Raw genomic sequence first — 27,137 nt, 5'->3', positions numbered from 1 at the left:
ACAGTGCCGGTGATGAGAGTCTGAGCTTTATAGTCATATATGATGCTAGGAGTCCCTTCTTACCTGCAAAACAGCTGTTGACGTGCAGGGAAGAAGGACCCCCTTTTTGACCTGCTATGATGTAGTCCCGTCCTCTGCACTGTGGTGAAGGACACCGCATGTACCATACGCGGTAGTCTGATACTGGCATGAAGTAAATCGGCCTGGTCGTCCCGATTCCATGCCTTGTAATAGTTTTCTGGCATGTACTTTCTTTAGTAAAGTAGTAACTTTAATCATTTTTTTTCTGATTTTTAGGAAACAAGCAAATGACTCACGAGCCCCTAGTTTACATGGCAGTGTTTTTTTTACCCTGAATTTTTCGTCAGCATTTGTAGATAAGAAGTAGTAGAGCATCAGCAGCTATGTCCATGCTTTTTGGGCCCATGGTTTTGACAAAGATGGATACTCAATGAACCTCACTATTGTCAGTGAAGTGGGCTCCATTGGTGTCTGCCACAGAACAGATCAGTCCTTGGTTTGCTTTCTGGTTTTTGTTCTTACAGATGCCTGATGGATATGTGAATATAAACTGAAAGATTATAAAGCTGGCGTCTGTATGAAAACATCTGTATATCTAGTTCTCAGTGAAACATGTCAGACGGAGCTTTCCAGGATTTATAGACTGAGGCTTCCCCGATATTTATATACATTGCACGCAATCTTCAGGGACACAGAACAGGACTGAAAGATTCCCTACTACCTTATAACAAAATCCAAGCTTGGAGACACATACACAGTTAACACACATTACCTTAATATTAGTTTACTGACAACATATTCATGCATCCACATATGTTGCTCCCTGATCACAGGGGTGCTCACAATCTAAGGTGCCCTTCTTCGACCTACTCCCAGTCCCAGATGTCATAGTAATGCAGTTTAATAGGATCGTGTGCTGTTTGTAAATGAGGCCTAATAGTCATTTGTTTTCATAGGAGGAACAGATGAAGCAGAAGGATGGACGTATAAAGCTCATCTCTGAGATTCTGCAAGGTATAAAGGTGCTGAAGCTGTACGCTTGGGAGACTGCTTTCATGAAGAAGGTGGAAAGCTTTAGGCGACTGGAGTTAAAAGCCGTGAAAAAGAACGCGCTGCTGCTTTCCGGAGCACTGGCTCTATTTGTGGCGTCCCCTTTTTGGGTATGGATCGTAATGAGAGAGTAGATAACTTCATATATTGTTAGAAAATTATTTATTATTAATATACCATATTTTTCAGGCTATAAGACACCATTTATTTAGTCATCCAAAAGAGGAAAATATTTGACACCAATTAACAATTCCCTGTTGGTCACACAAAAGCACAGCATACACAGCTCTGCTACATCCATTCATTCAGACATAGCCCTGCAATATCTAGTCACACACATAAAGCTCTTCTACATCCATTTACTCACACAGAGCTCTGCTACATCCATTTACTCACACACAGCTCTGCTACATCCATTTACTTACACACAGCTCTGCTACATCCATTTACTCACACACAGCTCTGCTACATCCATTTACTCACACACAGCTCTGCTACATCCATTTACTCACACACAGCTATGCTACATCCATTTACTCACACACAGCCCTGCTACAACCATTTACTCACACACCTTTTTCAACATTCACTCACTCATGTCTACTACATACACTGACTTACATGAGCACATTTAGCGGTACTACATCCATACACACACACAGCTGTTCTTCATACCCAGTCTTAGCCTTAGGACTTCTTCTCTGGCCCCATACCCTAGTGGCATGAAGGGGTTTAAGGAACTTACAGTGATACAGAAAGCATGTGATCAGTCTAAGGAGATTTCTCTGTAAGCTTTTTTTTTTTAATTTCTCAAAGGTGAAAAGGCTTGTACAATCAAGTTGTGAAAATGCCAATTGCTGCTTTCATTGCTTTTGATAAATAATTCTGTCTTGAAGGGATTGTCTTGGATTTCAAAAAAAAAGCTATAAATGGCTTGGGGAGATATTGAATCAATTAACATCTTATACTTGCCTCCTCCGGAGCTCCTATTCACCCGCGCTGGATATGTCATTTCTGGGCCTGTGTTTAACAGCGGTATGGTGTGCACAGACACGTGGCACCAGACTGTGTACAGGAAAAAGATAGAACATGCTCTATCTTACCCCATGTTTACAGACCCCTCTGTAACCCTTCCCCTCCATGGCCTTCCCCAGCCCATTTACAGCTTTTTTACCTTTTAATCCTGGACCAATTCTTTGAACCCACAAATATGTACTTCTTGACCATTTTGGATTTTGTGATTGGTTACACAGGTTTCCCTTGGCATGTTCGGTGTGTTCTTGGCAATTGATGAGAACAATATTCTTGATGCTCAGAAAGCTTTTGTTACCATCATGTTACTTAATATTCTTAGGATCCCTCTTCGAATGTTCCCACTGGCCATAACTCTCACTGTACAGGTATTTATTGAATATAACCTTTGTGAATGTCCCAGGAATTGAGATCCATTTGTACAGTAATGTGTTCCTTCTTTTAGTCAACAGTATCTTTGAGACGCTTGGCAAAATTTTTCTCAGAAGAGGAACTGGAATCAAACAATGTGGAGACATTAGACTCTTCTAGCAGTACGTGTCCAGACTTAAGTTTCTATAATCTATAATCACAAACTACCACCAGTATGATTTGAAGCAGATTAACACCTTACAGATCATGTTTCTTTCATGGCCCAGTGTGGTGGCACTATCCCAAAAATCCTCTTTAGGCTATATTCACATGAACGTATGGGGGACCTATATACGGCCGATATATGTCCCCCATACATCGCTCACGGCGCCCAACGGGAGCGGTACATTGCAGCACACGTGCTGCACCCTACTGCTCCGTACCCCGTAGAAAGATAGAACATGTCCTATCTTCTACGGAATACGGCGCCGTGCGCCATATATTCCTGTGGAGAGGGGCGGGGGTGTGCGGTGCTCTCCCCCTCTTCCTCTCCCCTGGCACTTCCGTGTGCCCGCCGTGCTACGGTAGGGTGGGCAACGCCAGTGTGAATGTAGCCTTAGAGTGAGATCTAAATTTGTTGTATAAAGTCATGGTGTGTTTGACATCAATCAATCAATATGTACATAAATATCCTGTGGTAGAATGATAACCCATTTAACAACCCAAGATAGCAAAAATGTCAGAGAGAATGGGGCAGATTTACTTACCCGGTCCATTCGCGATCCAGCGGCATTTTCTCCGTCGCTGATTCGGGTCTTCCGGCAATTCACTAAGGTAGTGCGCCCGATGTCCACCAGGTGTCGCTGCTACGCTAAAATCCGCCGAGGTCCGCTGGAGTTCACCAAGCTAGGCTGGGTACAGGAAAGTGCATGTCAAGCGACACATTTTTTAAAAAAATACGGCGATTTTTCTGAATCCGTCGGGTTTTCCGATGGCCACGCCCCCCATTTCTGTCGCGTGCATGCCGGCGCCGATGAGCCACAATCCAATTGGGTGCGCCAAAAACCCAGGGCAATTCAAGGAAAAACGGTAATATTCGGGAAACACGGCGGAAAAACGTGATTCGGGCCCCAATGTATCTAAGTGTTTATACTGTGCAAGGATCATAGTTTAAGTAATTAAAGGGGTTTTCCCATCTGGGCATTTACATTTAATTTAATTCATTTGCCACTTGTAAACATTTCTTTAGTTGAATGTTATTACAACATTTATGAGAAATTATCTTCACAAAAGTAAAAAAAATTTACAGATAAAATAAAAAAAAATATTTTTTTAATAACATCTAATTGAAGAAATGTATATAGGCTGATTAATGAAATTGCATGTAAATGCTGAGATGAGAATACCTCTTTGAGGAATTTATATGCTTCATATCGCATTTCTTTTCTATTAAGGGAATGACATTGTTGTATGTGACGGGACGTTTACCTGGTGTGCCACGGATGAACCATGTCTTAGAAGGTGGGACTGATGAATGATTTTCACTTTATTTTACTTCAATATATCTTCTGGTTATATTCACTTTTTTTTTTCTCGGTCCTTACCACTGGACCAATGAGCGTCTCTATTCACCACCTGCCTCTGTTATACAGCGGCTCAATGGTGATGTCACATCGACATCTACACACTACAGCATAATACAGGGTGCCGCCACAGGCTGTAGTGGGATGACCCTGTCAGCCCAACATGACCGCAGAGCCTCTGTATACCAACAGAGACCATGGCGATATGAAGTGCCATCTGGACCTGATGTATGTAAGCAGTAACATATTGGCCACAGGATGTGTAAAAAATAATAAAGAACCTATACTTACACCACCTGTGGCCAATGGTAATAAAAATAATGAACCCTTAAGAGCTCATTATAGTCGGACACCTGTAGCTTAGCAGAAATACTGTTTTTAGATGTATATTGATCCAGAGACATTCTTTAAACCTTCTATTTTGTGTAATGTGTGTGTGTTTTTATTGCAGCATTAATTTGTCCATCCAGAAAGGTTCCTTGGTGGCTGTTGTTGGTCAGGTTGGTTGTGGAAAAACCTCCCTTCTCTCTGCACTTCTTGGAGAAATGGAGAAAGTAGAGGGCAAAGTCGCTCTGAAGGTATTAAGATATTTTCTTTTGTGTTAGAACTAAATAAAATTACATTGAATGTGCTGATATTGTCTATTTGATCTTACTGTTTCGTTAAGATTCTGGAACACTCTCTGCAATACAGCATTTGCATGTCTTAATTTAGACTCAAGAAAAGGAAAGTGGAAAAAATGTTTAATAAATTATTTGAACATTTACAATTTTTTCTGACTTAAAGGGGTTTACCCATGAAGTAAACTTCTCAGATTTTATCCCCTAGTGCTGTTTACACATTAAAGATCATTTTTAACCACTTACTTACAATTTTGCTACATAACTGAGTGATGGTCAGTGTAAGAATCCAGAGTGTGGGCGGGGACTCTGTAAGCAGACACTTCATGATCTCTTTGTGCTATGAGATGCTGTCTGCTGGAAATGTGCTCAGATTATCAGGGTCCAGGGTTTATCTACACTTTCATTTAGCTTCAGCTTGAGACATATAAGATATGATGAGATCCATGAGATGGATGTAACATACCATGACACCCTGATATACTATATCTCAGCTATAACACACAATCACGTCTGCTACATGCCTCTTTCCCCTGCTGTAAAGGCTTTATCTTGGCTGTAGCTTGTAGAATAAGTCTGTGCGCGCTTCTGCTTGCCACCAGGAAGTGTCTGTGTGAGCTCATCTTGTAATGGCGGGGGAAGGGCATAGATCATACTGCATCCTGCAGACAGGAGAAGAATCTGTCCTGCCTGACCATATAAGATTTACGGTTGGATCCTGGGGAAACTAAATACACCATGACTAATAGAGACAGGTTGGAATTAGATCTGTGAAATACTGTATTTTTGTTAATAAAAGTAAATTAGAGAATGTGTTATTTTGTTATCCTGAGTATATTTAAGAATCTTGTCTCCGTGGGAATACCCCTCTAAAGGGCTGTTAAGGGCTATGCTAATGACTCATGAAAAGAAATTACTTTATGAAGTTGAGTAACACTATGGTTTTACTTTTTCAGGGCTCTGTTGCTTATGTCCCACAGCAAACCTGGATTCCAAATGCCACTTTTAAAGAGAATGTTATTTTTGGCAAAACACTGGACAAAGCCTGGTATGATAATGTTATCCGGGCTTGTGCGCTACTACCTGACCTAAAAATTCTTTCTGGGGGAGAAAACACAGAAATAGGTGAAAAAGTAGGTAACTACTAAAATGTCTAATTGATAAACACTAAAAAAATTTATTTTGTGTTATTTGCTTGTGTAGACAAAAGATTTCTATGCTATATATATAGGGGACCACATTTATCAAACATTCTGCTCCCGTATTCTGCTTGCACATGTATTTATGAAGTGTTTGCACCAGTATTGTGTCGAGGCTTCAATACTGTGTAACTAAAGGGGCTTTCTGGTGCCTACTCCCACTGGCTGCCACATATATGACATAAGTCCTTTATGATTGTGGCTTACGCCTGTTAAACTGAGTGTGCCAGTGTTTTGTCTAAGTTTGCATGAAAAAGGTGTCTTTGGATTTTGCACATGTATTTATTATGTATTTGCGCCATAGATGTGTCATCGTTGCATTTTGTCCAACTCTTCAGAAAACTGTGCACCTAAAGGGTTGCTTATTCGCAGACACATTTATGTCTTAAATTCGACACAATTGTGTCGCAAGGAGTAGATTTAAAGTGGGGCAACAACAAAAAAGTTACTTCTGTGTGTACACCAAAGCAGCACATTTTGCGCCATATAATTGAACAGCGTGCAACAATTCAGCAATATGGTGTAAAATGCACATTAGTCAAACAAACTGCATTAATTCAATTCACACCAGTTTACAGTTTGGCCATAGTGTGAATATCATTTCATGTGATTATTTTTGTCTGTTAAAAAGGGTATAAACTTGTCTGGTGGTCAGAAGCAACGAATAAGCATTGCCCGGGCCGTATACAGGAATTGTGATGTCTATTTATTAGATGATCCGCTATCTGCCGTTGATGCCCATGTGGGACAACATTTATTTGAGCAAGTCATTGGACCCGATGGTTTACTCAAAGAAAAAGTAAGTTCAATCCAATGTTATATGTTGATTAAGGCAATGCTGTCCCCTTAGTCGTCAGCTAGTCACAACTCCAGTCCTTAATGTGACAAGTATCTCTACAATTCAGTGTTTCAAAATGTGAATGAGCAGCCATGTAATATGGGGGGCTGCATGAGTACCAGTACCTCAGATTCAGAGGATTTGCTAAGATACTTATATCCTTCATGACTTATATATTGTCTATTTATCAAGTGAGCCGTGTCATTTTCTGTTATATAACTTTTTTTTATAACTTTAAAACTTTTTCTTCTTTGGAGGAGGTAAGGTAATGAATATCATTGTAGTTTTAGGACATTTTGCCTTTGTCTTTGGTGGAAAAATAACATAATACTTAGTGTTATTTCTCCCCACCAGGACTTTTCCATATCTATGAATGATAATGGCTAGTACCTATTATTTCTAGATAACAGAATCCGTCATGTCTTACAATGGTTTGTGTTGCAGACACGTGTTCTTGTCACCCATGGAGTAAGTTTCCTTCCACAAGTGGACAAAATTATAGTGATGTCTGATGGCAGGATCTCTGAGGTTGGCACATACACTGAGCTTTTGGAAAAGAATGGCGCTTTTGCAGAGTTTCTTCAGACATACGCCCTGACAGCTGAGCAGGATGAGCCGCACATAGATGGTAAACTTTTACTACACAGCATATAGTTCTGTTTATACAAGTGTAGTGGGGAATTATGTGATGTGGGCCCTATGCCAGGTTGTGTTTAGTAAAGTGATCTTCAGCCTTAGGTTATTTTAATGCTGTGCAATTACAACTCCCTATATATATAGCATAATAGGATTTGTTATTTCACTCCAATAGGAAAATCCACAGATCAGGGACCAGTGGTCCAAAATTTACATTGCAATCTATGGTCAAAATGCATTCATTCATGTTATAAAAGTAGTTCTTTATCTTTTAGACAATATTTCCATACCACATTACATCTATATATACAATTGTCATGCATAGTCATCTTCATTTTTCCACCCAGGTGCCTTTAAGAAAGTTATTTATTCAGAACCAGACTTTTAGTATTTGACACCCAATATTAGTTTGTTACTGAAACACCCTTTGTCTTTGCAGGGCAAGAGGAGGGAAGTAAAGGAAGAGGCGCTGAAGTCATGAAGGCAGACACCCATTTAAAGTAATTTACCTTTAGAGGCCTTTGTAATTGTCTTTGTATTGCAGTTCCATGTTAAAAAGAAAATAAGATTAAATGTCTGGAAATTTTCAGAAAGGAAATGACTTCTGAGGGAGCTGAGGCACCTACTGAAGGAGATGCCGATGCCGGGAAGCTCACGGAAGAGGATGTGGCTCTCACAGGCAGGGTAAAGTATGGTGGATAGCAATTTAAATTTTATAATGAATTATTTACTTTTTCAGTTCATTTGATAATTTGAATAGTTAAACTATAGTCTAAGCAAGAAATGCAGCGTCATGGCTTCTCGACATAAACACTGTTTCTTATCTGCAACTGGTTTCATGGAGTGATTAAAGTTTTGGCATGTGTTACAAAGAAGATACATAGTATCCGGGGACTGTATATGTAGAATACATTGGGGGTCATTTAGTAAGGGCCCGATTTGCGTTTTCCCGACATGTTACCCGAATATTTCCGATTTGCGCCGATTTCCCCTGTATTGCCCCAGGATTTTGGCGCACGTGATCGGATTGTGGCGCATCGGCGCCGGCATGCACGCGACGGAAATCGGGAGGGGGAGGGGCGTTGCCGAGCGAAAACCCGACGGATTCGGAAAAACCGCCGCATTTCAAAAAAGAAATGTGTCGCTTGGGACGCGCTTACCTTCACTCAGTCCGAGCCGGTGAACTCCAGCGCGTTCAGATGCTTTTCAGCGCAGCAGCGCCACCTGGTGGACGGCGGAGGAACTACCTTAATGAATCCCGGCCGGACCCGAATCCACCGCAGAGAACGCGCCGCTGGATCGCGAACGGACCGGGTAAGTAAATCTGCCCCATTGCCTTATAGAAACTATTTCCTTATATAAACTTTCTTATATAAACTTATTGGATCAGAAGTTACAGGAATGGGTGGACCTAGTGGGCAGCAGGGTATCACCACTTCTTCAGTAACTACCTGCTAAATTACATAGGAAATGATACTATGACTTTTGATCATTACCATTATGTCTACATTTTGGAAGACATATTGGGCCAGATTTATCAATAGTTCAATAGCCTCACTTATGTGCAGAATGAGCCAGATTATTGAATACTGACGCACGATCTTTAATAATCTGAAGTGGGAATAATCCCATTGTGCTTAAAGGAAACCTACCACTTCCGATGGTGGTTGTAAGCTGCAAATGCTGTGCACCAGCTCAGGGTGATCTGGTGCCGGCACTTATTTTCGTTATGCTTTTAAACAGATGTAAAGTTGTAAAGCTTCCTATTCTGGCGCACACAAAGTGGTCGCGCGCATGGTGCGCCGAGCGCGGACCACGGTGCGGTGAAGATACTTGTATATAAAGATTACTAAAGCATTTAAACGATTTACATCTGTTTAAAAACATAACAAAAATAAGCGCCGGCACCAGCTCAACCTGAGCTGGTGCACAGCATTTGCAGCTTGTAACCACCACCGGAAGTGGTAGGTTTCCTTTCAACTAAGTGCAACCAGTTTTTTTTTGTCGCACTCAGTCTAATGGGTGTGCATCACATTTCTGTCAATTCGCAGTAACAAATATGGCATACAGTCCCAATCAGCCCCTAAACACCCCTTTATGTGCAAAATTTTTTAGCACCGCTGCACTGTGTCCCCAAATTGGTTCAAACACTTGATAAATACATATGCAAGCAGTTTGCACGTTCTTACTGTTGCAAAGTCAGATAGAAAACTGGTGCAGCCAGTTTAATACACCTGGCCCATTATTTAGAAATTATTTAGCATACAGAAGGAATATTCCATGACCTTTTTACCAATACATTATTACTGTTCATTAATATCTACTTGTATTCGCAGGTGAAATTATCTGTGTATTTGGAGTACTGCAAGATCATGGGGAAGTGGTATCTGCTCATGTGCGCTGTATTCTTCATCATCCAACAAGTTGCTGCTTTGGGACATAACTACTGGATTGGTTTATGGGCTGATGACCCCCCTGTGAATGGCACGCAGCAGAACACCAGCATGCGGCTGGCCGTATACAGCGTCTTAGGCATTGTGCAAGGTACCATATTAACACAAAACAATAGTATCTATCCGTGTTCAGACATTTTTAGACTTTGCACAAGCACAAATTTTCTCTAAACTTGTCATTTCATTATTATCTAACTTAAGAATTTTATGTTTTTACTGATTACAGCTTTAGGTATTTTTATAGCATCTGCCACTATCATTGTTGGAGGGGTGTCAGTATCCCGTCAGCTCCACTCTAAGCTCCTTTACAGCATCCTGAGGAGTCCTCTGAGCTTTTTTGAAAGAACCCCCAGTGGAAATCTGACTAACCGCTTTGCTAAGGAGATGGACACTATAGACAATATCATTCCTCAGATGTTAATGATGTTCATAGTTATGTCCCTGACTATACTGGAGATACTACTGGTCATCGCAATAGCCACACCACTCGCTGCTGTGGCCTTTGTACCACTGGGCTTACTCTACTTCTTCTTACAAGTAAGAATGGTCTACCGGTTTTAGCTATTGTAACATTTTGTATTAAATATATTTTCATAATGTTGTATCATACTTTGTGACATGAGATGGTAAAATGATGGGTCGATCGCTAACCAAAGAGCCGCCTCTTTTAACTGAATGATGATAGCCATCCCCCGCCTGAGAGCTAGTTTGCTGGGACATTTGCTTGTGATTACACTCAAGAAGGGCAGGGCAGGCAGGAGGACAGGGCATGTAACATATACTTGGGTCTCTGACCATCCATCTCTGTAATAAAATCACAATGAACTAGTTTGCTCCAGGCAGTGAGCCAATTTCTCTGTTAAGCCTACCCCTTTAGCACTGGCTTTGCCCCTTAATGGAGACTTCCTATATTATATTTAATAGAAAGCCGTTCAGGAGCCAGAAGAGCCGGCTCCTAAGGATCCAGCTCACTAAGAAGAGCCGGACTGCCCATCACTAATGGAGTCATTATCATTATCTGCACACTGCTCAAACAACTCTACTTCCTGCTTCCTCTTCCCCCTCCCTTATACAGACATGAGATTTGTTTGCAGCACAGGGTCAGCTCGCGTATGCGTGAGGGGAGTGGGATGAGGAAGCAGAGTTGTAAGTGCGTTGTGATGATGACTCAGTGGCTCAATCCTATTGGCATTGTTGGCGTTAGATGTGGTGTTTTCACATGGATTTTCTGGGTAAAAAATTCTAATAGATATACTAATGAAAGGTAGGAGTGCGACACCAGATGATCAGCAGCAGTGTCTGTCATACCAGAAGCAGACATCATTCACCATAAGTAGGGTTACTGCAGGCTCAGGTTACATTCATTTGAATGAGTGACGTCTACAGTAAGTCCTGACAGCCACCACACTGTGGACCGACCATGCTTCTTCTCAAACCATCCTCTGTGTAGTGACACCTCGGCACCTCGCATATCCTTTGATCGCCTTTCAAAGATCTACCCCATAAATAGTATAATAGCTGAAGAACAGGGGACAGCCACAAGGTGGCAGTGCTAATTTATAGCAGACATTGCTATGGGAAGATTACACAATTACACTATTTATTGTGTTTTATATGTTAGGTAACTATAGACTTTGTGCAGGAGGTTGTATGTCCCATTATGAATTTGGCTTACTATATTTCTAATACAAAAATACTACAGTGTTTGCTAAAAGTTCCTTCTTCTTTTCAGAGATTCTATGTTGCCACTTCTCGGCAGCTGAAGCGTCTAGACGCAGTCAGTAAGTCACCGCTGTACACTCACTTTAATGAAACACTACAGGGAGTAAATGTCATACGAGCCTTTGAGGAGCAGGATCGGTTTATTCAAGAGAGCAACTTGCGTCTGAACACCAACCAACGTTTCTATTTCTCCAGCTTTGTTGCTAACAGGTATGGAATATAGACAGAGGGGGTCATTCTCTCATACATTGTGGAAGAAAGCATGGAGAGAGAAGTACATAATGCTTATGTTGGGGTCAGGTTTTCAGGAAAACATTTACTTTGATCAACAATAACTACATATCATGCATTTATATTTGACAGCATACATCACACTACCAGTTTGTGTTAAAGAGAACCTGTCATAATAATAATAATCTTTGTTTATATAGCGCCATCAAATTCTGTAGCGCTTTACATATCATAATGGACATATACAAATACAATATTACATTAGAGTACAAACAGTCATATGGAACAATAGGCGTGAGGGCCCTGCTCACAAGAGCTTACAGTCTATAAGATGCAAATGAACCTACCCAAAATAAATACTTTTATAATAAACTTTCAAATCGCCTGATGTGAGTCCATCACACTAAGTGAATCCAACAAGGCCCTGCATATTCATGAGTTAATTGCATTGCCCTGCCTCCTTGTTCCTGATTGACAGGTCTCACTGCTACAGAACTGCTGCTGCTATGTGGAACATTGAGAGAGTGTTCTGTTAGATCATTGGCCACTTCATGTGACCAGGGTGATATCAACTTAGGTCCTTTAGCCTCCTAGCATTAGCAAACTGTACAAAACTGGTGTAGAACTCCATGGAAGCATGCTGGGATCATGCCATGATGCTGTCATGTGATCAGATGCATACATGGGCTAAATGTCGCAAATGTAGCTAGGTAAAGGACCTTAGATGACATCACCCTGGTCACATGACATGCTAAGAGGAGGCATGGGACATGGTGGAGGAGTAGATGGGAGGGACCGTCCGAATAGGACACGCCTCCTCTGATGCCAGGTAATCTAAGATAAATTTGCTTTATTGGGATGTAAGGGAAACAATTTTTAGCTAGAAGAAGGGTGTCAGTTAGTTAAAAGGGCTCTAGCTGTATTTATGAAATTTGGTTCCCTTTATGTTTTATTATAATCGGGACTTCAATTGTCTATTTCTTAGGTGGCTGAGTGTGCGCTGCGATCTCCTCAGTAACTTCATCGTCTTCACAGTTGCGGTTGTTGGTGTGCTATTCAGGGACAGTATATCCCCTGGACTTGTTGGCCTTGCCATAGTGAACTCTCTTCGGGTAAGTATCATGAAGCATTTCAATTATTTGGTTTATAGAAATTTATTGCAACCTTACAATAAGTCAGAAGCTGGTTATTCAGAGTAAACCATTAGATTTTTAGGAACATATATAATATTGCAACTGAAAGAAAAAAAAAGTTATAAATCTTCTTCCAAGTTATTAAAATTCCATTGAGAACTTTTTTTTTCTCATGTGTGCTCCTTGGGAAGTTTGATGACCAGGTTGTCATTTAAACCCAACTCACTTTTCCCAAACCACAAACCTCATGGACATTGCTGCATGGTTAAGCAGATTTACATTGCACATTGCTCTGTCTGCTATTCACCTGATTCGGATGTCAATGTAACTGGGTTGTCAGTTCCAGATTTCCTCTTATATGTCTTATTAAAGTGTAACTTGACAGGTTGGAATTTCTCTATAATGTCTAGAACAAGGAAAGGCTACAAACTCATCCTTGCATTGTATATTTGGCTCATTGTTTTCCCAGCTGCTTAGTCTATAGTAATCGGTGTGGCCCTTGTAGCAGGACCCTAAATAACACCCTATAAAGCCTCCTGCATACAAACATGTGTGAATACCACGGGCCACAAACAATGGTTCTGTGTTCATTTGTTTGTGTCCCGTGTGTCATTAACGTTGAAGGTTTTCCCACAATACGATGACAGGAGAAAAGGCTGGAAAATGGTCAGGAATAGGACCTGCTCTGAGTTTCAAGCTCACACACGGCCGTAGAAACCACACCGTGTGTATGACCCCATAGAAATAAATTGGGACATGTGCTAGCCGTTAAAACAAGTGCTATAACATTGTTACAGGTGCTACTGTTGACAAGGGTAAGTAATGTCTAAAACAGACGTACCCTTTAAGGGATCCTTGCATTTCCTTGAACTTATGTTACACTTATGAGAATTTCTGAATAATGTTAATAGAGATAATTACTTTTTTTTTAAGTTGACTGGTGTTCTTAAAGAGGCAGTGCACACCGCCACCGACATGGAAACAAACTCCGTTTCTGTGGAGAGAGTAAAGGAGTATTGTGATGTGGAGCCTGAGGTAAGTACCTTTATGTTTCAGAGACTTATCATGTTTGTTATGTTTTAAAGTGGCTTGTTAAAGGAAACCGACCATCAAAATCAAGCCTCATAATCTAGGGACACTTACTCATAGATCCAGGCACCATGATAATTTTTTTAATTATGCTAATGAGCCTGAAGTTCTCTGGTGGGAGTTACTAGAGCCACTTGAGATAGACGTCTGTTTAACATTCAAGTTACACTAGTATTGATTAATGCATCAATGAGGGATCAAAACGCTGGACTCCCACTGATCAGCTGTTTCTGGTAGCCTTGCAGTTGTGGAAAAATAACATAGCACAGACCTGGAAGTCAAACTCCATTCCCTGTTTAGTACAAGGCTTGCAAAACTGCAGCTCAGCTTTTATTCCATGAAACTGGAAAACTCCAGGAAACAGATGATCAGCAGTGGTCCAGAATGTTATATTCCCAAAAATTCTGATATTGATGACATCATCATGTAACTGGAACCTGCTCTAAGGGTGAGCGGATTAAAAAACTTACTAAAATGTAATAAACAAGCCACAATCTTTTTGCTATCAGTTAATAGCTTTTAACGGAGTTAATGGAGATTTACTTTGTTATGATATTTATTACACCTTACATCTTCCTTTAGGCCCCATGGACATCAGAACATGACTCTGCACTAACACAATGGCCACATGCTGGTAAAATAGAATTTCAGAATTATGGCTTAAGGTATAGAAAAGATTTAGAACTGGCTTTAAAGAAAGTCACGGCATCTATACAACCTGGAGAGAAGGTACGTGTTTACACTTATTTTCAAGATATTGTTGGAGCATTGTCTATTTAAGTGACATTCTGGTAAAGCTCATTTTGTTTCAGTGTTGCAACCTTTAAGAAATATGTATAGAACAAATATAACATAGTTAATATACATTATAAATTTTATTATTACATTATAAAATTTATTGTTCTAAAAGAAATACAGGGAGATATTTAACATGTGCCTGCGTTCTTACATCAGCACATGACAAAGTTGCCCTTTTGTCAAAATAACTAATATAGAATCCTACTAATCTGTATTATAGCTTATGGTGGAGATTTATCAAGGCTTTTATGCCAGTTTTCTGCTGTACAAACCTTGAAATAATCGCATTGCCTTGTGCAGCACCTTGAATTGTGATTATTTTCACCCTTTCGCCACCTTCACGCTAAGTGGGCCTAGCTATAACCCGCGCACAATGTGCCAGCGTGATAAATCCCTGGGCCCCATGTCCCTTTTCAATTTGGCCTTACACAAGAAATGTTTCCATCCATTTGTATATTATATTAATATAAATGTTAATAAAGCAAGCTTTTTCCTGAGTCGGTTAAACTATTACCCCCCTCAGGTAGAGGTTACAATGCCCTTTCTAGAATTCACTCATTTATGTAAAATCTCCTCCCGATAGGAGTCAAGCTAAGAGGCTGCAGCCCCTACCTTTTGGTTCTTTTTAAAAATGCAGGTGTCATATTAAAGAAATGAATCTCAACGTTCAGATCACATCAGGCTTGTGGTTCTGTGATCTACAGAACCAGAGATAAAGACAGTAAAAGATATAGTTTAAAATGCAAACTGCAGACAGAAATCTAGTTCCTGCCTGTGTCTCCAGTTCTGTATTTCAAAGAATAAAAATTAAATTTAGTGCTATAAATGTGTTCAAAGGCTTTACTCTATTAGGGCCAGAGTTATGACTTATCTCTGTCTCGACTCCAATTAAACTCCTATTAAATTTTATAAGTTTTCCATCGACTAGAGTTATCGGACCCTCTAATTCATGTTGTGCCAGCATTTTTATAAACAATTTAGATTTCACCTAAATTATATGCATTCACACTGGTTTTTAGAATGATCTAATGGGACTTCTCATACCTGTTTGCTTTTTTTCAAGGGAATAATTAAATAAAATACAATGAACACTGTTATTAATACTAAAGCTTTTGTTCACTCCGTCATGACTTCTATTCTTAATATGTGTTTTACTTGGACAGATTGGCATCGTAGGAAGAACTGGGGCTGGGAAATCATCTCTTACCTTGGGTTTGTTTAGAATTCTGGAACCGGCAACTGGAGGAATTTATATAGATGGGACAGACATATCAAAACTAGGCCTCCATGAACTTAGATCTAAGATAACAATCATCCCACAGGTAAGGCCAGCTTTAAATTGGTAAGATAAATGCTAAAGAGCAGCTAAGTTTTTATAATAGTAGACTCTAGAAACTCCTCTTCTCAACCTTCCTCTACTTATCACCAGGGCTGTGGAGTCATTAAGCCTAACTCCGACTTTGACTCTCCGACTCCACAGTTCAGTTTTCCTGTTACATTGCAAAAATTACTTACGTTTTGTATGTTAAACAACTTCTTGGTGAAACGTTATTTTGACAAAAAAATGCAATGCATGGTATCTGAATAATACCAGCATCTATAGACCTAATATATCTGTGTTTATTTTCTGCAGGATCCAGTCTTGTTCTTTGGGTCGCTGAGAATGAATCTTGATCCATTTGATAATTATACAGATGAGGACATATGGACATCTCTAGAATTGGCTCACTTGAAAAGTTTTGCCTCCGGCTTACCTGATGGCCTTAATCATATATGTTCTGAAGGGGGAGAGAATCTGAGGTATGGTTGGGAAAAGAAGACTTCAGACACATGTGTTGTATGTATTGATAATATGATATCTTTACAAATCTCTGTGAAATTGCATTTTGCCCCAGTAAACGGTGGGGGGGTGGGGGCGGGGATTTCACACAGATGGTTTCCCATAACAATTGTTTAAAAACAGTCAATTTGGTGTACACCTCTGTTGTTTATTTAATATTTTACAAAAGTTTATATTTTATAATTCTAAGATGTGACACTTTATTATTCCTTAGTGTTGGTCAGCGTCAGCTGGTATGCCTGGCAAGAGCCCTTCTGCGGAAGACAAAGATCCTGGTTCTAGATGAAGCCACCGCTGCTGTGGACCTGGAGACCGATGACCTCATACAATCCACCATTAGACAAGAATTTAAGGATTGTACTGTGATAACTATCGCACACCGACTTAATACAATCATGGACTACACACGGTAAGCACTTTTTTTTTTTTTTCCGATTTTTCATTAACCCTTGACCATTACTAAATGTTAGGGTACTGGCACATAAGTGTTCCTGAGGCTGGTATCTCTACCTCGAGAGGAGATTGTAATAAACAGATTAAAAGTGACCCCTACAAATAATAATTAGATATATAACTGAAACATATGTCTGATCACAATTAGTTACAGGCGCCAAAATAGACACCTGATTGTTCAGAGCCTCCGCTAGCTTCATAATATCCCTAAATTTCCTGATTGCGTTATCACCCTTATGTGGGCAGATACATCGCCACAAAGCCACTGATTCTTTGAATGTCTCACACTTTCTGCCTATAGTTACTATGATAATACAGAAATCGCCTTGTATTCAGTTACAGAAATGCTATTTTATATTATATTGTGATGTTTATTTAAAAGGCCAAACTTTATAAAGGGATTTCTAGGGCATTTTCACGTAGGGAAAGTTTTTCTTGGGACTGTCCTGGTCTATCTTGGGGGTCAGGTGCAAGTACTAAGGAATTCTAGGGACACTGCCCATGGGCATCAGATTAGATGTTATTATTCTCCTTACAATCCTTTCACTTATGCCACTGCCAGGAGGCATCAGATAGTGTCTGAGCTTGTTTCTTTATGTTTGAAGTCCGCAGTGTATTTTAACATCCTGTATATGAGAGTAAAAGCTTTAAAGGGGTTGTCCACATTTAGCAAATAATTGATATTATTTGTGTAAGGAAAAGTTATACAATTTCCCAATATACTTTCTGTATCAGTTCCTGGGGATTTTCTAGATCTCTGCTTGCTGTTCTGCTCTAGGAAGCTTCTATGTTTACTTCCAGTGGATAGAAATCTGTCCGTGGTCATGTGAAGGACACTCAGGTGCACAAGCTGTTATTATCGCAGAGAGTAATCTGATTTGTGTGGTACTAACGACTCCTGCATGTTCATCATAAGACCATGGACTGATTTCTATCCACTTGAAGTAAACATAGAAGCTTTTTATAGAGTGACAGCAAGCAGAGATCTAGAAAACCTTAAGGAATTGATACAGAAAGTACATTGGAAAGTTGTATAACTTTCCATTACAATAATAATATCAATTATTTGCTGAAACTCAACAACTCTTTTAACTAAAAATCACAACACAGTTGGGTCTGAATTAATTTGTGTGTTTAGTACTTTCTTATTTTCTCTTGAACAGTATAAATTGCTTTTTTTTTTGTCTTCACAGGATTGTTGTCTTTGACAAAGGCGAAATTGTAGAATTTGACACTCCATCAAGATTACTAGAAAAAAGAGGACAATTTTACTCCATGGCCAAAGATGCAAATATTATTTAACTGCGAACAACGTGCAAAGTGTAGCACATTGTCACCTAAACACAGCAGAGGGCAGCTACATATGTGCCTAACAATGGAATCCACACGTCTCAGTGTAAGAGCGTGATTACATCTACAAACTAGAAAGGGGACCAGCTCTGCTCACATATATAGACCAGTGTTAAGGGTCATGTCAAACATATAATTGAAAAAAATCTCTCCAGAGACATGTCCTATAGTAGGCATAAATAATTTCTTGCCACCACCAAAAATGTAAGACAAAACAAATTAAAAAGATTAAAACTCACCAAAATTCAACATTGAGGGAAGGCACAGCATATAGTATGGCTTGTACCCCTAGTCCACCAGCTCCGCTCCTAGCGACTGACCACAAATAAGGTAAATGTTACAAAATTACTCACCTTATATGTATATGTGGACTCTTTTACCTTATTTGTGGTCATTCACCAGGAGGGGGAGCTGGTGGACCCGAGGCACATGCACTACAATATGTTGTGCCTTTACTAGTTGTAGAATTTTGATGAGGTCTTTAATTGGTTTTAGCTTACATTTTTTGGGTTAGTATGTGTACATTGTATTTAGTAAGGGAATGACTTACATCTGCTGTATGACATGTCTCATGAGAGGTTTTTTCAGTTAGAGCGCTATACATAACATGAAGGAAATCCCAAAAAACTGTGCAGGAGGATAACACGCAAATATGTTAATAGATGAGACATCACCTTTGTAGAAAGTTAGATTTCAGGGAAAATTCTCTGTGTTTTATGTGTTATATGCTGACTAAGGAAAATGAAACAAATATCTGCCTCACACTTCTGTATACCTCAATGGCACATAATACTATATATATGTATATGTAATTGGTGGCCTTATATAACCAGGTAACCGTCACATGACTATAGGAAATAAAAATGTGGTTCAGTACTTTTAGGTACACCACAATTTACCACAGGAAAAAATACCTTTGTAAAGTTGTTTTTAGGTGGTAGATACAAGATGCAGTAGATCTTGGGACTTGGGACTGATTTTATATATATGTATTATATGTGTATGTTTTTGAAAGCCACATGCACAACTGTGATGGGCGCTTGTGTGCCTTACAAGGATCCCTTATATGGTTGTGGTTGTAAGCATCTTCCCTCACTGCATTATATTATATGTGGAGTGCGGCATTCATCCACTGCGCCATGATGCTTTTCCTACATACTGCTCAAATAAGTTTATTTGAGACTCAAAAAGTGTCTTAAACAAGTGCTGTTCACTACTTATTTTTGCACAGTTTGAGACGAATTTATGGCACCTTTTAGAGACTTCAAGTTCCCTGGAAATCAGCTGCATTTTCTATGAAGCCACAGCTGCTGTGGGGGAAATGTGGAACGTGGAAATGTCTCTCTCCGCTTTTACATTTTAGTATCCCGTGCTGCAAACGACATCTACATAGGCTCCCTACATATTAGGCAAGTTCTTCCAATGGAAGGTGGTCATGTAACAAATCAAAGGCTATATAAGAAATCGTTTACCACAATTAGATTTGCAATTCCTCTTGTGGTTCAAAACACACAGAAAGTCACAAAAACTGGGAACGTTCCCTGTGATGCACAGCTACATGACGTATCGTCCGTGGTGCTGACGGCAATGGATTCAATTGTTATGAACACTCATGAGAATCTCTTTGACTATATACATCCTGAATTGTTGGCATATACTCCATACTCTAGAGCAGTAATTTACACTACAGAGCAGTGAGCGCCTCTGTACTTTCATGAATGTTTGGCTCTATTGCAACAATAGAGCATTATAAAGAGCATTATAACAATAATGCTCTTTAACCCTAAACTTGTTAGTCTTTGCAAGCTAAGAGCTAAGACGCTGGGGGCTAAGAACTAAGCCGCTGTTTATTTACACTGCCATTGGATATGCTGGAAGCCGGATGTTAGGAAATCCTTAGAGTCTCCTAATTGAGTTATGTGCCTGCTATCTTAAAAAATAGGGGTGAAAAAGAAGGTAAAATTGATTGACATATAGAAAGATTGTGCTCATTTTTATAAAATGGAGAGTGGTAAATGTAAAGCAGAATGAGCCAGCCACAGGGCGGTGTATGTGTATATATACAGGTATGAAGTGCATTAACTGCACGGACTGTAGGATAAAGAGATAGGATGGAATCACAATAGTAGATTGGGGAACCAAGAAAAGTTAAGATAAGGGAATAGAATGGATCTGCCTTAGGAAATATGCTTGAATTTATGGATAACTGGAAAATTTACCTATTATCTAGGGTAGTGCATTTCAGTAAACTGGGGCAGCTTAATAGAAGTTTTGGAATTGAGAGGTTCAGATTATATAGGAGATTAGTATTAAATCATTGCAATGAGTGGGGTGGGTGCTTTAAAGGCATAACAAAGTTAGACTAAACAGTCTTATACTGCACCATATCAAAGTGTCTGATGCTGAATGATAAATTTGACACAGTTTATGACTGTCTAGTTGTATTTTGCACCTCCTATTAGTTGGTGGAGAAAAATTTTCCAAATTTTTTTTTTTTCACAGCTTGTGTCCCAACAGATGATAAGCCCATTTGGTGCCCTGTTGCAATAATGTCTAAAAACTTTGTGAAATCTTTTGACAAATGTAGTGCACGTTGTTTTAGAAAAAATAAGTAGTAAATTGATCAATCAGATTGGTAAATCTGCCCTATTGTATCCTGAAGAGAATGAACAACCATCGCATTGTCTTGCACCAGAGAAGAGGTACAAGAGAAATCCTCACATCTGCATTTGTTCTACATTCACACATTGCTCTTAAAACTGCATCATAAAGAATTACATTTAGTTTTAATGAATCTTTTGGTGCAGTTTTTTGAAGTGGAAATCATTAAGAAATGTATTCTACCTGTTAAAATTGAAATTTTAATCCCCTAGTTATTTTTACACAATAGAGATCATTTGTAACTCTCTTTACAATTTTACTCCATTTTATTGCTGTTTGTTCAGAGGGCGGGCAGGGACTCTCTAAGCAGACACCTCATAATTCACACATAGAAAAAGAGAGTTGAGACAGATCAGATTCTTGAGATGGATATAACACATATTTAAATGGGTATTTCCTCGAAGACAAGATTCTTAAATGTACTCAGGATAACAAAATAACACATTCTCTTATTCACTGTTATTAACCAAAATATAGCATTTCACAGATATAATTCCAACCTGTCTCTATTAGTCCTGGTGTATGCAATTTTGGTTTCCCCTAGATCGTAAATCTAACCGTGGACTGTAAATCTTCTGACTATGGTCAGATTCTTCTCATGAATAGCTTCTCTTGTCTGCACTTTGCAGTGCTCTCTGCCTGCTGCACCTCCCCCTCCCCATTACAAGACCAGCTCAGACATGGGCACTACCTGTTTGCAAGCAGCAGTGTACAGAGACTCTACTAGCTACAGGCAAGATAAGGTATATATCCAGGGAGGGAGGCATATAGCAGAGCTGACTCTGTATATTATAGGTGAGTTAGCAGAGCTGAGAGTGTCATTGTGTTTTATAACCATCTATTGGATCTCATTATTTTCTGACCTGTCTCATCTCTCTTTCTATGTGGCAGATACTAGTAGAATGTTCAGAAGCTAAATAAAAGTGTAGATTAACCCTGCACCCTGATAATCTAACCACATTGTCAGCTCACAGCATCTCATAGCACAGAGGGTTCATGAAGTGTCTGCTCAGAGTGTCCATGCACACAGTCTGGAATCTTACACTGACCAACACTGAGTGAGAAGCTAAAACGACAATAAAACTACAGAGTTAAAAATGATCTTTATTGTGTAAATATCACTAGGGGATTCAAATTTGAGAACTTTCTTTCACAATCTTGTTTTTGTGGGAAAACTCCTTTAAGAAGCTGCTCAAAAAAATCAATGTGAAGTTCTTTACAAAGCACTTGTGAAATATCAGTTTTTAGCATACAGTAAGTTGTTGGTACAAATAGAAAAGATTCAGCTACATATAAAGAAGATATGATGTTAAAGACAACATATAGACTGTCAGGGGTATTTCATATTAGATCTGAACTCAAAGAATCAAGCCTTATGTACATGAAGCCTTTGGATCTTAAAGAGAACCTGTCAGGATGATTTGGGACCTTAAACCAATTACACTTGTGGTTTAGTGTTCCAAATGGACCTTTTTGAAGTTTTTACATGATTTATTTTGTTTTTAAATAAACTTAAATACTTACCAACATGTGAGTCTGATGAGGCACAACCGACTGACATCAGAAGATCCGGCGCCACGTCTTGTGATGAGGGAAGTGAAGCCAGGACAGCATCCACTGCACATGCTCCGTGAAGCCAGGGTAGAAAACCCACAGGCTCCAAGGGACCGAATGCTTTAAAATCCTACATGGCGATTTGGGACACTAAACCACTGGTCCATAAGTACCTGTAGGTGGTTAAGTATCCCAAATCACCCTGACGGGTTCCCTATAAGGTGATACAGAAAATCTTGGCGCAATATCACTAAAGATAATTAATATTATTACAAAGTTATTTTTTTATTACTGTTATTCAGCTAATTAAAGAATTATAGGTTGTCTTTACGATGCATTTACATTGTAACTCCAGGGAACAAAAGCCTTTATCTGAATTCTCTACCATCAATGTGCAATTTGGAAATATTCTAAATATCACACACTGCAAGGGCAGTGCTCAACACCTCTTCATGTAGAGGATAATGAATTTGTTAGGTTAAGAGTTTTTTAAAATTATTTTGAAGAAATGTATTATACTATTAATGTGTCCTGATAGAGAGCAGCACATGTAACCTGCTAACTAACATGCATTATTAAAGGAAACCTACCACTTGAAGTGGCAGGTATAAGGGGGAACTACCGAGCACCAGCCGAGGGTGAGCTGGTGCCGGAGCTTAGTTTTGTTAGTGTTTTAAAGCGCAGCATCGCGGTTTAAAACACTTTTTAAACTTTATGGCCGAAGCTGCTTCGGCGCAGGGAGGTACGTGCTCGGCGCTCGGCTACATTGGAAGTGAATGCGAGCCGCGGGCACGGTCGCGCGCATGGTGCGCCGGACGCGTACCTCCCTGCGCCGAAGCAGCTTCGGCCATAAAGTTTAAAAATTGTTTTAAATCGCGATGCTGCGGTTTAAAACACTAACAAAACTAAGCTCCGGCACCAGCTCACCCTGAGCTGGTGCTCGGTAGTTCCCCCTTATACCTGCCACTTCAAGTGGTAGGTTTCCTTTAAGTTGTCATTGTTGTATAATGTATATGGGGAGCAATAGCTACCAAATATCTATAAAACTAACCTTGGAGTTTGGGATTTTGGACTTGAATGTATTGCAGATTGTCCAAACTTTTAGAACTAATTTAACTATAGAATCTGAATAGATATAAATCTAATCTAAAGATATAAACTATTACATGTAAAGCGTTGGTTTGTCATTACTTTGGAGCTGCTTGATGAATGTGAATAGGCTCAAATCAATACAGAGGGGGTCATTTACTAATGAATCGCGTTTTTCCATCGGGTTTCTCTAATATTACCGATTTGCGACATTTTTTCCCTGAATTGCCCCGGGTTTTTGGCGCACGCGATCGGATTGTGGTGCATCGGTGCCAGTATGCATGCGACGGAAATCGGGGGGGCGTGGCCGTAGGAAAACCCAACGGATTTGGAAAAACCACAGTATTTTTTTAAAAAAAGTGTCGCTTGACATGAGCTTACCTGCACCCAGGATAGGACAGTGAACTCCAGCGGACTTCAGCGCAGCAGCGACACCTGGTGGACATCGGGCGCACTACCTTAGTGAATCCCGGCCGGTCCCGAATCAGCGTTGGAGAACCTGCCGCTGGATTGTGACTGGACCGGGTAAGTAAATGTGCCCCAGAGTATTCTGAACCATTTAGAGCTATTTCTCCAATGGGGCTCACTATTAGACCCCATAACACACATAGATACTGCATAGGACTAGACTCATGCAAACATGCAGAATCCTTGTAGTTGTTACCACTGAGCCATCTACATCTGTTAATCAAAACATGAACAAAAACTTAAACAAAGTTCTGATTTCAAATGGGTTAGTAGATTTGGATACTAAGAACTTACCTATAATATAGTCTATCCATTTCAGTTTGGTGGGCTGTATTTCAGGCTGCATTTTTCATTGTTATTCTTGCATTAGATTCTGCCTGAATCGGCTGATTGAGGGGGTCAAACTATCTCTGATCTGATATTGATGATATGGTGAGATTTGCAATGAAAGTGATTGCTATTGGCACATGTTCACATTATTATTCTCATTTATATCTCCATTTAGTGGTATATTTGATAATGGGATCTCGGCAAGTTATAGTTGAACCAAAGCAAATGTTTCTGCATTGTGACACATGAACTGTACAACGAAAGCCAAATCTTCACCTGGAGGGTTATATCTCTACAAGGTGGAAGAAGTTTATGAGCTGATTTCATTCTCTCCAGATCTACTGAAATTTGGCCATTCACGGTCTCTAAACATTTAAAAGTTTTTCTCAGTTCAGTGTATAGTATGCAATATGACTGACTGGGCATATCCATAGGATAGTCTCAGTCGTGTTACAAGGCTCTTAAATGGTCAAACATCAAATTACAGGTTAGATGTCACGGATGCACCCACGATCCTTGTCACGGATCGCGGAAGTGCCTCCCTTTGTGGCACGGCGCCCCCTGGCCCGGGCTTAACTCTCCATGAGCCTGTTTCCCGTCCATGCCAGCTCTTCAAGACTTAAAGGGCCAGCGTCCTCCTGATTGGTGCTGGTTAATCCGGCTCCTACTTATAATCCGGCACCTCCCTTCTTGCCTCCTGTTAAGTGAGAGCCCTCCAGTATTGCTGCATTTCCAGTGTTTCTCCGTGTTCCTGAATTACCAGTATTCCTCTGTATTCCTGTCATCTGTTCCTGACAGCCTGTTCCGTGTGCCTGTCCGTCCCTGCATGCCTGTACCGTGTGCCAGCTCCTGTGTTCCTGCAATGAGTTCCAGCAAATCCTCCCAAGCTGTTCTCCTGCTGTCACGCCAGGCTAGGACTGTATCCTGCATCTCTGTACTTCATGGCTGCCACCGTGGGCCTAGTCGCACCCGTGGGATGACCTGGTGGCACCCCGCCACAGCAAGACCATCCCAGTTTGCGGCGGGCTCTGGTAAAGACCAGGTGCCACTTAGACTCCGGTCCTGGGTGTCGGCTAGTACCATCATCTCCCCCAGTGGTCCAGAGGGTCCGCAGACTTCCAGACTTCTTCTGCTCTGTGAGAAATCCTGACAGTAAGATCCAGCCATGGATCCAGCCAAGGAGTCACCTCCGTAATGGATTGATCTTCGCACCGTTGTTTCCCGGCAGTCTCTACAAATTGCTGCCCAAGGCGAACTTCTAGGCAAAGTTGCTGCCGCGCTTCAACAGCTGCTCCATTCCCAACACTGGAGGCTTCTACATCTAATCCTGCTTCTCCTCCACCCACCACGGCATTTCCTCTGGCAGCAGAGCCAAGACTTAGACTTTCTATGCCCAATAAATTTGATGGTGACCCCAAACTCTGCAGGGGATTCATCACCCAGTGCTCATTGCACTTTGAACTTATGCCAATTCAGCTTGTCACCGAACGCTCCATGGTGGCATTCATCCTCACCCTCCTCTCCGGGAGGCTCTGGCCTGGGCTAATCCTCTGTGGGACAGAAACGACCCTGTGATGGCTTCCCATACCACCTTTCTGGCTGAATTTCTGTTTTTGAGGAACCTGCTTGAGCCTCCTCAGCTGAAATAGCACTGCTGAACCTGCACCAAGGAGCAGGGGCGTCGCTAGGTCAAAAGATCCGGGGCTCGTGCAGTCACTGTTTTCCCCAGCAGGGGCTGCAGCCTCCGGAGGAATAATACTCTGAAGGACCTGTGATGATGTCATGGATGGTCACATGACCTGCCGGGGAAACACACAGTGAACACATAGACCTGCATCATTGAGGTAAGTGGGGCTGTGTGGGGGACATTACCTACAGGGGGGGCTGTGTGGGGGACATTAGCTACTGTGGGGGCTGTGTCGGAGACATTACTTACTGGGGGGGGGGCTGTGTGGGGGACATTACTTACTGGGGGTGGCTGTGTGGGAGACATTACTTACTGGGGGGGGCTGTGTGGGGGACATTACTTACTGGGGGGGGCTGTGTGGGGGACATTACTTACTGGGGGGGCTGTGTGTGGGGCATTAGCTACTGGGGGGGGGCTGTGTGGGGGACATTAGCTACTGGGGGGGCTGTGTGGGAGGCATTAGCTACTGGGGTGGCTGTGTGGGGGGCATTAGCTACTGGGGGGGCTGTGTGGGGGCACATTAGCTACTGAGGGTGGCTGTGTGGGGGCACATTAGCTACTGAGGGTAGCTGTGTGGGGGACATTAGCTACTGGGGGGGCTGTGTGGGGGGCATTGGCGACTGGGGAAAGCTGTGTGGGGGACATTAGCTACTGGGGGGGGGGCTGTGTGGGGGGCATTAGCTACTGGGGGGGGGCTGGGGGGGGACATTAGCTACTGGGGGGGCTGTGTGGGGGACATTAGCTACTGGGGGGCCTGTGTGGGGGCACATTAGTTACTGGGGGGGCTGTGTGGGGGCACATTAGCTACTGAGGGTGGCTGTGTGGGGGCACATTAGCTACTGAGGGTAGCTGTGTGGGGGACATTAGCTACTGGGGGGGGCTGTGTGGGGGCACATTAGCTACTGAGGGTGGCTGTGTGGGGGCACATTAGCTACTGAGGGTAGCTGTG

At 41.1% G+C, this 27,137-nt stretch overlaps 1 protein-coding gene across 2 annotated transcripts in view; it reads left to right on the top strand.

The window, feature by feature from the left end:
* Positions 1–23,187, top strand: part of LOC140075132 (multidrug resistance-associated protein 1-like) — a 43,542-nt gene extending 20,355 nt beyond the window's left edge. For both annotated transcript variants that reach the window (XM_072120647.1, XM_072120646.1), the window contains 20 exons: positions 978–1,181; positions 2,325–2,471; positions 2,549–2,636; positions 3,909–3,975; positions 4,489–4,615; positions 5,614–5,790; positions 6,488–6,655; positions 7,139–7,322; positions 7,770–7,830; positions 7,921–8,014; positions 9,667–9,874; positions 10,010–10,320; positions 11,516–11,715; positions 12,722–12,848; positions 13,803–13,904; positions 14,541–14,687; positions 15,920–16,078; positions 16,390–16,556; positions 16,811–17,005; positions 18,243–23,187. In XM_072120647.1, coding sequence (XP_071976748.1) covers positions 978–1,181; positions 2,325–2,471; positions 2,549–2,636; positions 3,909–3,975; positions 4,489–4,615; positions 5,614–5,790; positions 6,488–6,655; positions 7,139–7,322; positions 7,770–7,830; positions 7,921–8,014; positions 9,667–9,874; positions 10,010–10,320; positions 11,516–11,715; positions 12,722–12,848; positions 13,803–13,904; positions 14,541–14,687; positions 15,920–16,078; positions 16,390–16,556; positions 16,811–17,005; positions 18,243–18,351 — 3,042 coding nt within the window. In that variant the 3' untranslated portion in view covers positions 18,352–23,187. The remainder of the gene's footprint in view (positions 1–977; positions 1,182–2,324; positions 2,472–2,548; positions 2,637–3,908; positions 3,976–4,488; positions 4,616–5,613; positions 5,791–6,487; positions 6,656–7,138; positions 7,323–7,769; positions 7,831–7,920; positions 8,015–9,666; positions 9,875–10,009; positions 10,321–11,515; positions 11,716–12,721; positions 12,849–13,802; positions 13,905–14,540; positions 14,688–15,919; positions 16,079–16,389; positions 16,557–16,810; positions 17,006–18,242) is intronic.
* The last annotated feature ends 3,950 nt before the right edge of the window (positions 23,188–27,137 follow it).

The sequence above is a fragment of the Engystomops pustulosus genome, chromosome 8, assembly GCF_040894005.1.
Source record: "Engystomops pustulosus chromosome 8, aEngPut4.maternal, whole genome shotgun sequence".
Classification (NCBI taxonomy): domain Eukaryota; kingdom Metazoa; phylum Chordata; class Amphibia; order Anura; family Leptodactylidae; genus Engystomops; species Engystomops pustulosus.
The sequence above is the reverse complement of the archived record's forward strand: the minus strand, read 5'-3'. Positions and strand labels throughout refer to the sequence as shown.